A 17,741-nucleotide genomic window follows, 5' to 3' on the forward strand; every position below is an offset into this window, starting at 1 on the left:
GGTCATTGGTAGAAGACTGATGGAGGGTTATTAATTTCTAGGCATTTTTGTTCTACCATAGGGCAGGCAAAGTGCCTTAGAATCCAGTTAAAACTTTCAGGAAAAGAAATGCAGGAGCTGGCAGCTGGGAGTCAGCCTTCCTGCACTGAAGTGGATAGGGCACAGGGATATGGGTGGATCACTGAGAGTGTCTAAGCAATTTTGATTTTAGAGGGCAAGAGAAACATAGTAGCTAACACTTCTTAATGATTAGCCTCAATGATCACAGCCACTGTACAAAGTGGGCACTATTATTGTTGTCATTTTGTAATTAACGAAAGGTACAGAGAGGTAATGTAATTGCTCATATGTAAATAGCTGGTAAATGGTAAAGCCAGGAGTTGAATCCAGTGGGTCTGACTCTAAAACCCATTATCTTACTGCATCTAAGTAGGCAGACTGCAGCTTCAGGCTCCTTAATCAATTCCCATTTCTCTAGCTCCATCCCTCTTGGTTATGCTGGGTATTTTTATCCAGAAAAAAAAAAAAAAATCCAAGTTGCTGCCAACAGTTTTCTATTGCCCCTTGATTAGCATTTTTCTAGGCAGCGTCACTGATAATTAACGCTGCCACTTAGCACTCTCCGAAACTCTTTAGAGGTTTACCCATGAGGCATTTCCTGCTGTATTCCCATCTTACTGATGAGGAAACAGAAGCACAAGGTGGTAATAATTTGCTTGAGGCCGTATATTCAGTGAATGGGAAAACCCAAGTTTCAAACTGACTTGCCTCCCCTGCTTAATCACTATGTTCTGCTGTCTTCTTAGAAAGATTTACAAGAACAAAGTTTTGAGTAGGCTGTGGCCCTTGGCAATTCCAGGAACTACCTTTAAAAAGAGACAAAGTGAGTGAGTATAGCCAATCCAAGGAAATGGTATCGCTACTCAGTTTTGATTCAGAAAGTATGAACATGGAAATACAATGATATGCCTCTGGGCGAACTTGTGTATTTCTGAGCTCTTGTTTTAAGGCATCAATAGATAGGCTGGGGGCTTCCGTGGTGGCGCAGTGGTTGAAAGTCCGCCTGCCGATGCAGGGGACGCGGGTTCGTGCCCTGGTCCGGGAGGATCCCACATGCCGTGGAGCGGCTGGGCCCGTGAGCCATGGCCGCTGAGCTTGCGCGTCCGGAGCCCGTGCTCTGCGACGGGAGAGGCCACAACAGTGAGAGGCCCGCGTACCGCAAAAAAAAAAAAAAAAAAAAAAATAGGCTGACACTGAACTTAGAAATGTCATATTCATGTAAATTTCCAGCTGGGACAAAGCACCCTTAGCCGTAGGAGCAGGTTTGGATTCTAGACAGCGGATCCTTGTTTCCAAGGACTAAAAGGGAGAGATGTATAAGTAATTGACATCTTCGTGTACTTGTTTTTTCTCATTTCAGTGGTATTTGTTTCTACAGAAAATATTGAAATAAAGAAAATAAAATCAACCGAAAAAGTTGAAATTTTGTCTTTAATTGCACCATCTTTTTTCTTTTCTTAAGGTGAAGAATGAGAGCAGTCTCTGACCCCCTATCCCAGCCTCAGAAGTAACCACTGTCAACATTCTGGTGCTCACGAGTCTTTGTTTTTTCCTCTGCGATCGTAAAAATATACCTATAAACTAAGTACATACATGTACACCATTGACAGCCTTTTTAAAAAAAAATGAAAATGTGGTCATGCTTTTTTTTTCACTTAACCGTATCTCCTAGACTTCCCTGATAGTCAGTATTTACAGATTTACCTCATTTTATTTTGAGCCCCTGCACAGTGCTCCTGTATATAGATTACAGTTTATCTAAACAATCTGTTTATCGATGGACATTTGGCTTGTTTCAAAATATTTATTAATACAAACAGTGCTACAGAAATCACCTTGGTGTATTTTTTTACATTGCCCAATTCATGGTTTTTTTAGGGCATTTAGCACTTGCCTGAAGGTGTCAGATGGTTGGGATTTCCACCCCCCTTGAACCACCCAGATAAAGCTTAACTGAATATTTTCTTTTCAGAGTCCTAGACTCCCTTCCACAAATACTTCCTGCTTCTGATTCTAGTTTAGATGCCCACAACCAGTAGCAATAATTTAAATTATAAATCCCTAAAGGCAAGAGTGTGTCTGCATTCCCATTCTGACACCCAACCGGGAAGAAAATCCAGTGGGCATCTTCCCTCCTCCCTCCTCCCTTGTCTCTCCCCGCCCCCCTCAACCTGGTCACAGGTCCAGCCTTCCACCCTGACCACTGTCTCCTGGGCCAGCCCTGAGTACTTTTGGGGTTCGCAGAGATCGAAACCTTAGAAGATGCTGCTCAGTTGATCTGAAATATGCTTCCCGTGCTTCCTGCCACCCACCGACCCCACATACACAAAGAAAGCTGCAGCTCCTTGAAAAAAGGTTATATCTGTGGAAAGCTTCTTCAGTCTTGGATGAACAGGAAGCCTTTTTCTCCTTGAGCTCTGCCTCTACACTTAGAATGGAAGCCAGCAGAGAAGGCCAGTCTGAAGCAGAAGGATCTCACGTTCTCTTCCCACCTTCCAACAAAAGGCAAGCACCCCCAGACCTCAACCCCCAGCCGGGCCCTGGTACCCAGGCCTCCCTCTCAGTTCTTTCTACAGGACCTGGGGATCGCGGGATCTGGAAAGAGAGGAGGTGGGCATGAGGCAATCACCCAGTGGTTGGCGAAATGGGGACACTGGGACGAAAGACTAATACGGGTGAGGGAATTCCACACCTGGCCACCCCACCCCACGAAGAGCCGTGTTAAGAGGGATGGGGTGTGGAGGGGAAAACGGAGGGACTGAGCTTACCTGGGAAAGCTCAGCGTCCTGGGAAATCTCAGCTCCACTGCACAGAGAGGCTTCCAGAACATCTCTCTCCCTTCCCTCACTTTGAAGGGAAGGGGTACCTTGATGACTTGGGCAGCCTTTGACAAGGCAGCCGCCCTCGAGGGGGAAAAGCAAGGTCACCTTCGCCCTGTCGTCTCCTGGGTCCTGCGGCCGCCTTTTCCCCTCTGTCATCTCCCTGGGTGCTGCCTCTCGGGCGCGGAAGCTGGGCTCCCAGCGCTGCAGACCTCGGTACTCATGGGGCGCCCCTTCTTGGCTCTCTGGTTCTGACCCTTCATAGGGCACTTAGCTCAAGGCGGGACTCCAGGCTCCCAGAAGTCACCGTCGGTGGTGGGGAGAGCAGAGCAAGAGAGGGCCAATTCCGGAGCCACAATCCTCCCGGGTGGAACTGGAGACTGCCCCGGGCTGGGAGGACAGAGGGACCTGGAGGCTGCAGCTCTCCGTGGTGCTGCCCGACTTCAACGCGCGGATACTTAAGGCCAACAGCAGCCTGCCCATCTTCCGCTAAAACGGATGGAGTCCGGGGCTGTGGTACCGGAAATGGTTTTAATTAACCTGCTTGCAGGCGGGCTAATTGAAGTCTGCGTGCCGCGTTTCCGCACCCTCCCAACCGTGTGTCAATTGCCAGGGCGGATCTGAAAGTTTCTTTTCACTTCCCCCCTCAGTGCTATCTCCCCTTGTGAACTAAAATGATGTGGACGCTTCCCACCCTCTCACCCTGCTTCCTCCGCGAAGCAATTACACCTCCCGCACCCTTACCTGCCCTGCCTCTCGGTGCAGGCGGAAAAGCGGAAGGTGAGGGCTGCGTAGCCACGTGGTCGTTTCCTGCTTTACTCGCCATCCCCAAGCCGCCAACCTGGTCCTGGAAGCTGCAGGGTGGAATGAGTCTGGGATGGCTTAAAACCCACGGCCCTGGTCTGTGTGTCGGGGGATGCAACTTTAATTTCACCAAATAGAAACTAGATCTTTGGATCGGTGAGGTTTGAACCCCTTAAAAATGGAGCGTGTGTTTCGGCTCCATCCGAGCTGAATCTGAGCCAGGACTAAAACACGGGAAGTGCTCCCTTTTAGTTCGGCGAGCTCCTAGGAGGGAAGAGAAAAGGAGGTTTGGAAATGGGGTGGTGCAAAGGTGGAAACATACCAGCTAAACCAACTTCCGCGTTGTCCTCGCAGTAATCATTTTAATGCGCCTGGTCCCGGGCTGAGCAGGAAGTAGACAGGCAAATAAATACTTGTTGAATAAAACCCGAAAAGTGTAATAAATTGCGTTTTAAAGCTTTGTATATTGGTTGATTCTCTCTTGCCTCTGTCAAAGTATACAGCCGATGGCAGATTTTGGAGACATTTATTCTCATCTTTTATGAGGATGCTTTCTTACAACGTCTGCATCTTTGAGGGACTAATTCATTCTCTTCTATTTTGCAAGAATTGTTATTTCCGTTTGGCCCTCTACATTGGCTGTTTCTCGGGTCGGCTTTGGAGCAAAATGTTCAGAGCGGGAGATGGCTTGACCATAGTACCAACTACTTTTATTTTAAAAATTGGTCTCTACTTCCTGCCCCTGGAAAGACAAAAAGCCTGCCAACTCCCATGTCCCAAGGTGACCTTAAAATTGGGCAGCAAAGTGAAGGTAGGTTTTCTTGTGTTGGTTCCTCAGTAAAACAACATATCTAGAGAATGATGATTTTCAAGACAATTTCGTTTATGTTAACCGTGTCACAGAATGAGCACAACATGACATTCCCAGCAGAAAAGAGTGGCATTAGCAGCAGAGTGAATGCTGGCCTTTTGGAGGTCATGGTTTAAAAGAGTGCTGGTAATGCCATAGGTCCGGAAGGAAAAAGAGAACACACAAAGGTGTGGGAATGTCAGAAATGGGATTAAAGGAGTGAAGGTCTGTTGCGAGCTTTAAACAGGAAATTTCCATCTCAATCTCCAAAGTTATCTTTTTCAAGATATAGTTTTAGCTTCAAGTTGATGCACATTTCATTATTTTATTGCTCACAGCTTTAATGTATATAGTTTGTACAGCTGGATTGTGTTGAAAGGTTTAAATTCTGCTTTAGTCAAACTCCTTTCTCAAGTGTAAGCCTAAGAGTCTTTATGTAGGGCACCTCCACAATCATTCTTCTCTTTGGAATGATGGGTCAATTGGGATCGTTTTGCTGGACCCAAACAACCATAATAATAATAACCAGTTCTTATGGGAGTTCATTTGTGCTTTATGCCAGCATAATAAACATTTAAAATTGTTAGAATGCTACTGAAAGTGGTTGAGAGGCATCTATAAACAAAATATGTTGTTTGATTTTTGTGACGATCTTATAAGGTAGGCATTTCTCTTCCCCATTTTACAGAGGAGGAAATTGAGACTCAGGGAGATTAAGAGTCTGTCCAAGTAGGTTCAACTTGATGGAAAAACTGGCACTTGAATTGGGATCGCCAGAGAAGTGCTACTGAAAGATGCTACATCTTCCGATCTCAAATAGTATCATGTGGGAGTGCACCACTAACGAAAACACGATACCCAACTTTCATTTGTGTAAAATGTGAAACACTGGACGTTGTCACCAAGGGGACCGCATCACACTTGTCTACTTTGCCTTTCCAATATTCAGCCAAAATTTATTCAGAGTCTGTAATGAGGAAGACTACCATCAGAGTCATGCCTCTTGATCTTTGTACTTACTCCTTCTAGACTCTTTACCCCTCCTTACTTTTGCTCAGTAAAAGGATAGGCTTCGGGCTTTTCCATCCTCTTCCAGGCCAGTAATTTCCATGCTGGGTGTGGGTACTGTCCGCGGTGCTGAGAAACGCGGCTTAGGGAGGCGCGGATAGTCTGTTCCTCTCCCTCCTCTCCAGCCTCAGGCACGTTCTAGCTCTCTTATCTGGTACTTCACTGTCATAAAACCACTCTTTTATAATCCCAGCCTGCCCTTTGCGCTGGGAAGCGATTTTTTCTCCCTTGCGCCAGGACATTCTGGGAATGGAAAGTTTGGGAAAGGTTCTGTTTCCTCCTTCCTCACTCGGAAATTTGATTTTTTTTTTTTTTTTTTGCCAATTTTAGATAGTTAATTTTTATTCTGTTTAAGGGGCAAAATTCTTGTCCATAAATATAGTTCCGCAAAAATCATCTATTTCTTTTTTTTAAAACATCTTTACTGGAGTATAATTGCTTTACAATGGTGTGTTCATTTCTGCTGGAAATTTGATTTTTTGTTAGGCCAAAGAAACAGAGCTCATTGGGCTCCACAGCTTTAGGGCTGGCAGCGTGAGGAGTATTTGGACACTGGAGGAGATTGAAAGCCTTCCTAGGCCAACAGTTACCCTTTGCAAGTAATGCTGTTGTCCCAGGCTGATTCTCTACTTCTGGGTGGTGCCAATGGCTGGAGGCTCTCTAAGAAACAGATTTAAAACATGTTCTCCTTCAAATATGTTCTCTGTGCCTTCGTTGGCAGAGACCTTAACTCAGCCCCAACTCATCTCTTATAAAATCTCTTAGAGGTCAAAGGAATGGGGTGTGTGTGTGTGTGTGTGTGTGTGTGTGTGTGTGTGTGTGATAGGATGAGTGACTTTTCAAAGAAACCCAAGGGCTGCAATTTTGAAAACACAGGCATAAGGGAGAAACTCAAAAACACAAAGGAATATACATTCCTGATCACTTCTTTCGAAGTCCAAACTCCACTCTCCCCTGCCAACTCACAAGGAATAGTGGAAATCAGCCTTTTGCCAGCACTCTCTCCATTTGAAATGTCATTGCAGAAAAGGACAGGATGCAGCTGACGTTTCTTTGAGAACCTTTAGGAATAAAGAGGCCTCAGAGAAGACTAAGTGTATTTCTTCTTTAATAGATATTCCTTAATTTGCTTCTGGGAAGAATAAACCATAGACATCCAAAGTATGCACTAATTTTAATAACCTCCATGAAAGAGACGGATCCACTTACTCTCATTGGGCATCACCCACCTCCTAAGAATGATCTGAGGAAAAATACAGACTGCAGTTCAAGCGAATCACCATTCACCTTTCATCCATTTCGACAAACCTGAAAATGAGCGGGTATTATGCTTCCTGCAGTATCATCTCCTTCTTCTGGAAGACTTAAGTCCATCTCTCAGAGAAGCACATCTTGTCTCTTTATTTTTCATAAATGTTCTATTATTTAGAGATTGTTGTCATAAAAGAAACAATGTGCAAGAAATATACAAAACAAATATTGTTAAAGAGTACCCTGAACAATTATGAATAATGTTATAGAGGAGAGTTGTATATACCCTGGAGGGCTAGAATCCATCTTCTCCGCAATTGCTTATCACTCTGAGCTTATTCTTTAAAGCAGTGGTCCCCAAACTTTTTGGCACCGGGACCGGCTTCGTGGAAGACAATTTTTCCACGGATGGGGGCGGGGAGCGGGATGGGGAGGGAGGAGGGTTCAGGCGGTAATGCAAGTGATGGAGAGCAATGCAGGGCGGCAGATGAAGCTTCGCTGGCTCGCCTGCCACTCACCTCCTGCTGTGCGGCCTTCCTAACAGGCCGAGTATCGGTCCTCGGCCGGGGTTGGGGACCCCCGCTTTAAAGGAACTGTGCTTACTACAGGTGAGAAGGTAAATTGTGCCTTGAAGCTAGCGAAGTTGCAAGATTACAAATGAGGAGGAAATTCAAGGCACAGAAACTACTAGGTTCATTTATAGCATGTATCAAGCCTACTACAGTTTATGGTTTTTGAAACTGAACGGGAAAGCTATTAAAAAGCAGTGACTGTGTGTGGAGGTGCAGACTCCGTTGAGAAGAGAAAGGTTTGATCACATTTCTTTCTTTATCTTTTGAAAAGTTCATTTTTTACTAAGCTTTCTTCTTTTGTCTCCTCTGCGCTTTTTTTGCAATTATTAGGCAAGTCACTCATTGCTTTCTGACCATTTCAGCCCCACTGTGGATAACTAAGAAGTTTCACTGATGCAATTTTGTCCCCTTTATTAATTGACATTTATTAAGCACTACCATATGTCAGTTGTTGAAGCAGTATAAATACAAACTATCTAGCCATAACCTAGCTTATACAAGGGATAATATCTTTCTTTACAAAAAAATCATAGCTTAGACTAAGATGCAAAACTTTCAATAGCTTTTGAAAGGGAAAATTGCAAGTTTAGTTGTTTCTCAATTTTTTCTTGCAAAATAGTTTATTTGTGAGAGACAATCTTCACTACACTCCCTGTGATTCAACTCAGAAAATTTTTTAAAAGATTTTGAGCACCTACCATGTGCTACATGCTGAGGCTTTCAGAGGTGAAGAAGATTATCAACGCTGTTGTATTTATGAAGCTGATACTTTAGTGGTAGATTGTTTGAAGCACAACTAAATGATATAACTTAGAAATCTAGAATTAAAATCTAGTTTCCTCCTTTCAAAAACTCATTGAACACTAATGCTACACAGTTTTAATATTCTTCCATATATTTCTTTTGTTTGGACACACCAAGATTAGCTGTCAGTAAAACATTAATATTGTTTCTTTTAAAACTGCTCGCTTATTATATATTAAATAGATAGTAATACTAACACATGGAAATATATTGAATTCCATCGCTATAGCTTTTATATCCAGATAAAAAGTACTGAGTAACACATGAAAATTTCAGAGACTATATCTTCCATTCAGTGTGTCATTTCTTCCTGCCAAAATTACAACCTAAACCTAAGCTTTGACTTAGAACACACTAAATTATCTTCAGTAGGACTAAAAATCACTATAAAATAAAATTTCCAGTCTAAAATACTATACAATATTTCAGTTCCAGAGTCAAGAAATTTTCTAATTTGCATTTAATGTAAAGAAACATTTATCAAGATAGTCCCTTTGCAGAGTATTTGGGCACTAAAGGAACACCAGAGAAAAAGCCCGCTTCCACTTTTAGAATCAGTGCTTGTCAATGGGTTCTTCAAAGGCATGAGGAAATACATACAGACAAGAAAATCCCAGCTTCAAAGCAATGAAACCTCGGACACATTCAGACCAAATTGCTCTTTCCACCCTGCTGGCATACTTAGGCAGGTATTATTACACCCTATTAATACATTAGGGACAGTTGTTTAAAGACACATGTTAGCATGTGAAATGTATTTCAAGGCTGGAAGGGATCTTGAGTCATCCAGTTTAACGCCTCATTGTTAGAGTTAAACTGAGGTCCAAAGAGGGGAAGTGACTTATGCAAGGTGACCTAATTGGCAAGTGGCAGAACTGACCACCAGAAGTCAGGTTTTCTCAAACTTGATGTACCCAGTAGGTTTGACTGAGCATAAAAGAATCGCTTGGGGTACTTAAAAACACAGGTCTCTGTGTCCCATCCCCAAATATTCTATTTGGGTAAGCTGGGATGGCACCTAGGATTTACTGTTGATGATGATACAACTGGTCTGAGAATCACACTTGAAGAAGTACTACAAAAATCCTTTATTTCCCAAATAATACGGTAGAGTGGTGTGAAAATTTAAAGCAAAGCTTTTAAGCCATTGTTACTCTCCCCACTGTCTCTCATATTCGTGTGTTCGTGTAAAATGCACAACCAATGAAAGTAAACATCTGTTGACCTGACTTGGATTATCACAATGAGCCCCTGCGATGGGTTGGAAATCTGGGAATCTGATCATTCTTTCAGCACAAGTTTATCCAGATAATATATTTCTAAGGGCAGTGAGAGGACTATTTCATTCCAAGAAATATTTGAAACTACAAAATTGTGTAACCCTTAAAGTTTTTTTAAACATAATTAAAATTCTCACATCTGTTGAAGATTTGATGTTTAATAATGCATTCCTCTATTCATTCAATGAATAGTTACTGAATATCTACCAGCCAGGCTTTTAATTAACATCTATCGCATCTTAAGGGTCTTCAAAATGTCTCCAAAAGCAGACTTGACAATCAACTGGAGAATGACACTGCACGTTGCAGGAGTTAGATGGGGAGTTCTGCTACTCTCCACGGCAGCATTTATGATTACAATAAAGCATACAGAAATATTTTGATTTTACACTTTGAACTTTAATATTTATAACTATTTTAATAGGCTCCTGAATTAAAGAAAATCTCCACAGGCAAAATAACAAAGCAGTAATTAGAATCATAGTTCCCTGAAATAGAAAATGACCTTTGCAACAGGAGTAAAGACGCAGACATAGAGAATGGACTTGAGGATATGGGGAGGGGGAAGGGTAAGCTGGGACAAAGTGAGAGAGTGGCATGGACGTATATACACTACCAAATGTAAAACAGATAGCTAGTGGGAAGGAGCTGCATAGCACAGGGAGATCAGCTCGGTGCTTTGTGACCACCTAGAGGGGTGGGATAGGGAGGGTGGGAGGGAGGCACAAGAGGGAGGGTATATGGGGATATAAGTATACGTATAGCTGATTCACTTTGTTATACAGCAGCAACTAACACAACATTGTAAAGCAATTATACTCCAATAAAGGTATTAATTCAATTCTGACAGACTTGTGTTTCACAACGAGTGATATATACTCCTTTAGGAATTCTCTAGAGCAAATAACAAAAGTATTTAGGAAGGTTGAATGAAGCAGGTCCCGAATTTTCATTAACTCTGATGAAATGTGACAGGTTATTGATTTTTAACTCAACTGAGAGTATGGGATTATCATCTCGAAATCAAAGATGACCCCAAAAGATCTACCATTATGCTTTGGGGTATGTATTAACATGCTGTCCTTTCAGATTATTTTGATTTATTTGTTGATCCTCCATCTTGTTCTAGAAAGGATTCAAGGCTGTTATCTTGAATTAAGGTTTGCTTTTCAGACTTTTTCAGATGAAATGAAAGAAGTAGTTGGATTTCCATCAACAGATTCTCAAGTTGACAGATCAGGTTCAGTGCATGGCTTCACTTTAATTTCTGGAGGGCACTGCAAAGGATTCCAACTTCACCTACAAAGAAAAACAAAGGAGCCACTCATACCATGAACAAACACCCTTCAAGTGTCCACAGTGTGTAAAACACTAGGGGATCAATGGGGTGTGTGGATATACTAGGTACCACCGCAACCTTCAAGGAGCTGGCGTCCTAGGATTTGGGCTGTTACAGGCGATTCCAAGTTGTAGGAGGCACTAGAGCTATTACTGTAATTAGTTTCCCTTTTCCATAGGCTGTTTCTCAGGGATGGAGTTACTCATTTTCTCCCCGGGAAATCACTAGCTGTTCTGTTTCTCTTTTACATGACCAACCACGGATGCTTGCAAGGAGCTAAGCCACAGAACCTAAGCCACACAAACCCGCTGTGTCGGAATCACCTGGGGCCTTATTACAAATACAAACTCCTGAGTCATATCACGCATTCAGTGAATTTAGTCTGGGATATGACTCAGGACTATTAATTTCTAACTAGCTCTCCAAATGATTTCTAGCTCTCCAAGTGATTCTAAGGGACACGAGGTTTGAGAAGGCATGGTCCAAGCAGGTAAGTCAGCCTAGATTGCCAGACCACTGGACTAAGGAGGGTACGATGGAGTTGCTTCCATTCATGACATGTTGTCACATGCCAAGGGGCCACAGGGACATAGACTCTTCATAGAAGTGGAAGGGGCCTTGGAGACACATCAGCCTCCCTCCTTCCTAGATCCTGAGGAAAGTACAGAGCGGTGACGGGGCCTTATATTAGGTCACATAGCTCTAAGGACCCTTCAGTTCCTAAATTTGTTGTTCTGTGATTTTAAAAATTTCCTTATAAACAATAGTCCATGGAGTTCTTTTTGCTTCCTCGGGGGAAATGAGAGAGAGAGAAAACAGCTACGGCCTGACCCTTCTATCTCACACCCCAGCCTCCAGAGCCCTTGGCTGGCCTCTTTGGTGAGCAGATCTGTTCCAGCCGAGTGTCCAAACGGGGGAGAATCAGCCTTGGGCCTTTTCAAGATGGCTGATTGCAGGGGGCCATACCTAAGGAGGAATGACTATAATGGGCTAGCTCTACGTCTTAGAAGTGGCCTCAGGCAACATAGAGGGGTATGAGAGGGCTACTTCAAGCCCACCTGCCCTTTTGGCCTTCGTTAGCATTGTTTGAGATAGAAACCTCCACTTGGCCTAGAGCTCCTCCCTTTAGGCTTGATCCTTTGGTGGTTTTAGCCATTTATTCAATAGCTCTTGAGTACCTAATATGATTTTTAGGAATAGGGCTAACTGCTAGGGGTTTGACAGCAAACCTGACATGGTTCTCTGCTCAGGTCTAGTTGGGGAGACAAGTAAACAATTACCAAATTATAAAAAAAAACATAATGATAAATGCTCTGAGAGAGGGATCTGTGGGAATGCCAAGATGTAGGAGGGACACCCAAACCAGTCTTCCTATCAGAAGAGATATCTATGAACGATTAAAAGATGAACTGGGGTTGGGACCGCTAAATGAGAGTGGTAGGGAGACTATTTTAAACAAGAACTGTATGGGCGAAGGCCAGGGCCCAGGGGAAAGCATGGTGGGTGTTGCTGGAGGGGAGTCTGAAGGCTAGAAAAAAATCAGGCGATGAACAAATAACACTGTGATTTTTTAAGAGCAGCTATGATAACATCCTCATTTTCCAGGAAGAATAAAAGTCAATAGATGAGCTACTCTATGGTTGATAAAGTAGATAGAACCTATTCCTTAGGGGTTGGTATTCCAGGCAGAGCAAGGTCCAGTGGACACTTAGAGAGAAAGGGGTGAAGATGCAAAGGAGAAAGAAGGACGTGGCAGCGACAAGCCAGAGTGGAAAAGTGGTGTGATGGTAGGAGGTGGGGTGGAATCTAGGAAGGTGAAAGGAGAAAGGACACGCAAGGCAATGCTGGCCTTTTTGCCAAGTTTTTCTCTTTCAGTAAATCAGTGGCTTCCCTGGAGATGCTTTTCTTCTCAATTAAAGATTTAATACATCTCTTATCGTTCCTATGGTGAAGGTAAGAAGACACAATCCTCTAGTTATGGGAGAATGGCCTCAAAGGGTGTAAATTACTTACTATTGATGGAGTCAGCCAAAATCGTAAGTTGCTGGGTATTGTCCAAGACCTCAATCCTCTGGGCGTATGGGTCATAACGAACTGAGAAGGGCCGTGGGATTATAGCAGCAAAGTTCCTGAAACCAAACGCATAGATCTAAGTGAAGGGTACCATTTGGGGAAAAATAATTTTAACAGGTTTTTCCGTTGCATTTCACTTGGCTCTTGGTAGCACTGAAACCTCACTAGAACAGGGGCTTTAGAACCAGGCTGAGAAGTGAAATGGAACTTTAGTGAGGTCCTCTTGGGAAGCCAGCGCATTTGTGGGCTAGCATTTTGCCTTTGCTCACCTAAGCCCAGTGCATTGAAAGCTGACATGCCCAGCTTCACAGGATCCCAGAGGCCTATACACCTCATGCTTATTATCCATCACTGATAAGGTATAAAACAAGTGGTAAAAAATGGCATCATGGTTGCCCTGTGCTGGTAGACCCTCTGCCTGGCCTGCCTCCTGCTGGGAGCAGAGTGGCTCAAGCAGGTTGATGGCAGGGCCATCATCCCGGAGGCCTGAGAGTCTTAGAGTCCTGGTACCACTCCATCAGCCTCTTGCTGAGCTGGCTCTGAGACTGGCACATTCGCTAATTCCTTACTGAGGGCCTACTATGTGTCAGGCGCTGTGCTAGAGTCAGGGAAAGAGCAGGAAACAGAAAGGACCAAAATCCCTATCCTCGTGGACCTTAAATCATACAAGAGTTTAGACATTAATAAGTGCTAAGGAGGGGGCTTCCCAGGTGGCGCAGTGGTTGAGAGTACGCCTGCCGATGCAGGGGACACGGGTTCGTGCCCCGGTCCAGGAAGATCCCACATGCCGCGGAGCGGCTGGGCATGTGAGTCGTGGCCGCTGGGCCTGCGCGTCCGGAGCCTGTGCTCCGCAACGGGAGAGGCCACAAGATTGAGAGGCCCGCGTACCACCAAAAAAAAAAAAAGTGCTAAGAAGAAAAATAAATCACAGAAGGGGATAAGGAGTGCTGGCGGGAAAGGGCTGGGTCGTGACTGTAAATAAGCTGGTTAGAGAAAGACACACAGAGAAGTTTAAATGCCGGTGAAGATTGGAAGGAGGGGAGGGGGCGAGTTATGCAAGTATCTGGGAGAATGAAGCAACAGGGACTTCCCCAGGTTAGAAGCCTTCCAGCGCTGCTCGGTGTGGGTGCCTCTGTGGCCGCCCTGTACATAGGAGAGTTCAGGTGTGGACTGGGGGTCGGCAATGAGCAAGGATCGGCTGGCAGGCTTGTCTGCAGGGCTCGGCACAGTTCAGCCAATAAGCTGTGAAATAGGGTCCCGTGAAGGAAAGAACTTCTCTCAACAGAGAGTGGAAAGACGCAAAGGTGGGGAGGCTGGGAGATAACGTGGTCTGATGCATGCCCTTGCTGTAGTCATTGGAGTCCACTCTCCAGGCCACCCACAGATCAGGGGCAACAGGACAAATCAGGAGGGTCCCAAGAGCCGTTGACCCACCTTGGTCGTCACCTCACCTCACTTTCTCCTTGGCATCATTAAAACTCTCAGCCACGTAATACAGGGGCTGGAACTCTGTGATTGTGTACTGCTGGAGAGCGGTCTTCTCCAGTTCCAGAGGAAGGAGCTTCGGCTTGCCTGACAAGCAATACTGCAGGTCCCAGATGGAAAGTTTTCATGGTTAAATCAGGGCTGGTGGTCCCTGCCGCATCCCAGACGCCACTGGTGCATCCCCTCCCATCTCATCCTGATTCCTTCCACACCCCAGCCCAAATGCAGTCAACTAAATTATTAGGCATATACTAGATAACCTTTACAGCTCATCTAAAGCCAGCGGTCAAGATAGAAAGGAGTATTTTACCCCAAACATTTTCAACTAAGGTGATCAATAGACAACGTGGGGGCCAACCACATTTTCCGGCATGTGTTTGCATATATCCCAATGTACAGTTCAACCTCGGGCTCAGGAGGCCCCTCTGCACTGGAGACCTGTGTACTACCTCTAACACCCACAGTCGTGACCAAATCATAGCCGCTAAGAGATCAATCACTTGAGGAGAAGCCCCCAGGTTGAATTTCAAAGTGAATACAAATGGGTTTCAACAGCGCAAAGAGAAAAAGGATGGTCTGCTGCACCCACCACTTTCAGATCCATCCTTGGTTTCTGTTAGGGTCATACCTGTAATTCACCAAAGGACGACAGGAGCCCAGCACCATATGCCTTTATGGAGTCTCCTTCCTTGCAGAGCCCAAACTCCACAGTAAACCAGTAAATCTGAAATGGAACGTCAAGTTGAGAGCATACCTCGAGGAAGGGAAAGGCAGCAGATGACCCAGGGCCAAGGACAGGACTGCCCAGGTGGGAGTTTGTGCAGGTCTGTTCTCTGAATCAGCATGACCTGGGGTCATGGTTTTGTGTCTGTCCTATGTCTTACCCTATCCAGTCACCTGTTGAATCAGGAGTTGGCTGAATGCAAGATGGGATGTGATGCAGTGGAGGAGTACCGAGGAAGCCCCCAGAGGATACTCCCAGCAAGCAACTCTCTCTGTGACAGGAACTCCTCCACCCCTTTTGCCTTCTCCATGGCATCAACTAGAGTGAGATGCTCCCCTAAGTTGGTTGGAGTTACCAGACAATCCCATCAGGCTCCACGGGGGAGGTAGGGGATTGGGTCATGATAGAATCAGCGAGGGGGCATCTTATCATCTGTGTGGCTGAACCACACTGACTCCATTCTGTCAGCTCCATCTAAGCCTGCGGCCCTAACCCCTCCCCTTTCTGCAAGGCTGAGCTTTAGCCTGTTCACAAGGAATGCACCAGACAAGTTCTCATCTACTTTTACCCTTGCCTGATATAAAAACTTCACCTGATAGGAAAAATTTTGCTGACGCAGACGGTTAATGGCTCACAAGGAATAATGGTCATGAGACCCCCTGAGGGGATGAAAAAACCCTGGCTCCTGATGGAGCGGACATGCTTCTCCCTTAGTAGTCAGATTCTATCTTTAGTTTTGGTCCCTTTAAATCCCCCTGTACCCTTCTCGTGGCGCAGAGTGAGGCTGCAAATGCCTTCGGGCTGTTGTCCTCCTGGCCCTGCCTGTGTGTAAGTTACCCATAATAAACTTCATCATTGCATTTCATGGAGTTTCCTGCTTCCTTTTTTGGCCTCAAAGTTCCTTCTCAGTTCGGAGGTTATTATTTAATATCCCCACCATCCAACAATCTGTGTTAAAACCCTGTCAGTCACTGCACTTATCCTCCCCAAAAACCAAATCCTTTTCTTTCAATAGCTCCCAGTGCAACGTGCCCTAGATAAATGGCCTGGGCAATAAGGTCCTGGAAGTCTGGCATCACCCTAGTGAATAGGGCCAAGAGAAAGCCAAGGCCCAGTTAGTGCTAGAGATTGTCACAGTCTTGGAGAATTAGTTGTGGGTTTCTAGTTAAGTCCGTTGATTGCACTAGAGAATGCTAAACCTGTGAAGGCTGTCAGAACTTAGTCTGACCTCCGCACATACAGATGAGAAGTCTTTAGCCCAGAGAGGTCAAGTTACATGCATACAGTGGCACAGCATCTCAAGGGCAGAGCGAGGAGCCCAAGACTGTTTCCAGCTCAGTATATCAATAATAAGATTTTTTTTTTGAGAAGCTATGTTGGTAATGAGTACTTTTATCATTGTTACAGCAAGTAACATGATGCTCTGCATTTGAGTTTCTTTTTTTCTTACAAGTGAGAGATTCTATCAAGCTCTGCAGTTTTCTTTGAAAGTTGCTTTTTGTATCACTACAGCATCTGGCATTTAAAAACTCACATTCACACAAGTTTAACTCTTCAGACCCTCAAGATGATCATGATATACTTTTGAGATGGGCAGAGTATAAACGATTGTGTCTATTTTTAGAGATGAGGAAGCAAAAGCCACTTGCCCAGGGTCTCAGAGCAGCTGGTCAGTGAGAAAGGATCAGAGTTTTGGGCCTTCTGATAAACTGAATTCATAAACTTCTAAACTGATACATCTTCCTGATATATTTGCATTCATCTGCGGTCCCTAATTCCATTATAAAGTTTTATTTCTCATCTTCCCAGCTGAGCACATTATAAGAAATGTGGCTTAGAGGCTGGGGAGGGATGCACGCAAGTTGGAAAGGGGTCTGTAGGAAGGAAAGGCCTGCTGTGCAGAGTCACTGCCTCCATGGCTTCAATGGGTGAGCCATCACATCCACTGGGGAAGGAAGTGTTCAGTTAGAAGGGGAAAGCCCACCCCCTTTTCTACCTGGTGTCTGAGAAAGGAAAGATCTTAACGCTGGCTCCAGTGTAAAGGCAGAGAGTAAATATTCCCTCTTCAAAGCTGTGACTCCAGCTTTCCACCCACTTAAGGGGGTTCTCAAGGACTATCATTATAGCCTGTTGGTGTTTTCAAGACACTGTTTAAAATTAAATGTCTGCATACAGTTGATTTCACAATCGAACCATTAAGAAGTCAAAATGTGAAATGTCACTCGTGCAAACGTAACCCGGGGCATTCTGATTTTTTTCCGCAAATGACCTGGCTTTCAGGGAAGGAGCAAAGCTTCAAAGACCTGAGGCCCTGACACCATCCACCAGGAAGAGAGAGAACTTACTGTTGCGAGTTTCTCAATGTACTCGTCGGGGGCACCCAGCGAGGCGAGGCCGATTTCCTGTAATTGTGGAGAAACAAAGTCACTGGCATGGCTGGGGTCTGCCTATCTTCAACCTCTACCCTCGGGTCCGACTTCGTACTTGACCACAGGAAAGGGATGGGTGGCTAGATGCCTTCAGAAGGGCCCAGATAGACTCTCATTGTTCTGTCAAATCTTCCTTGACCACATTTCATAAAATCACAGATCTCTAGAATGGGGGAAGCCTTT

At 44.6% G+C, this 17,741-nt stretch overlaps 1 protein-coding gene across 1 annotated transcript in view; it reads right to left on the reverse strand.

The window, feature by feature from the left end:
• Positions 1-9,646: 9,646 nt before the first annotated feature.
• The window catches only part of PAH (phenylalanine hydroxylase), a 72,181-nt gene continuing 64,086 nt past the window's right edge, over positions 9,647-17,741 (reverse strand). Inside the window, exons 9-13 of the mRNA XM_067697742.1 lie at positions 17,475-17,531; positions 15,034-15,129; positions 14,372-14,505; positions 12,861-12,976; positions 9,647-10,807 (exon numbers count right to left, since the gene is read on the reverse strand). Of these exons, the coding sequence (XP_067553843.1) occupies positions 10,764-10,807; positions 12,861-12,976; positions 14,372-14,505; positions 15,034-15,129; positions 17,475-17,531 (447 nt within the window). The 3' untranslated portion in view covers positions 9,647-10,763. The remainder of the gene's footprint in view (positions 10,808-12,860; positions 12,977-14,371; positions 14,506-15,033; positions 15,130-17,474; positions 17,532-17,741) is intronic.

This window comes from Pseudorca crassidens, chromosome 11, assembly GCF_039906515.1.
Source record: "Pseudorca crassidens isolate mPseCra1 chromosome 11, mPseCra1.hap1, whole genome shotgun sequence".
Lineage (NCBI taxonomy): Eukaryota > Metazoa > Chordata > Mammalia > Artiodactyla > Delphinidae > Pseudorca > Pseudorca crassidens.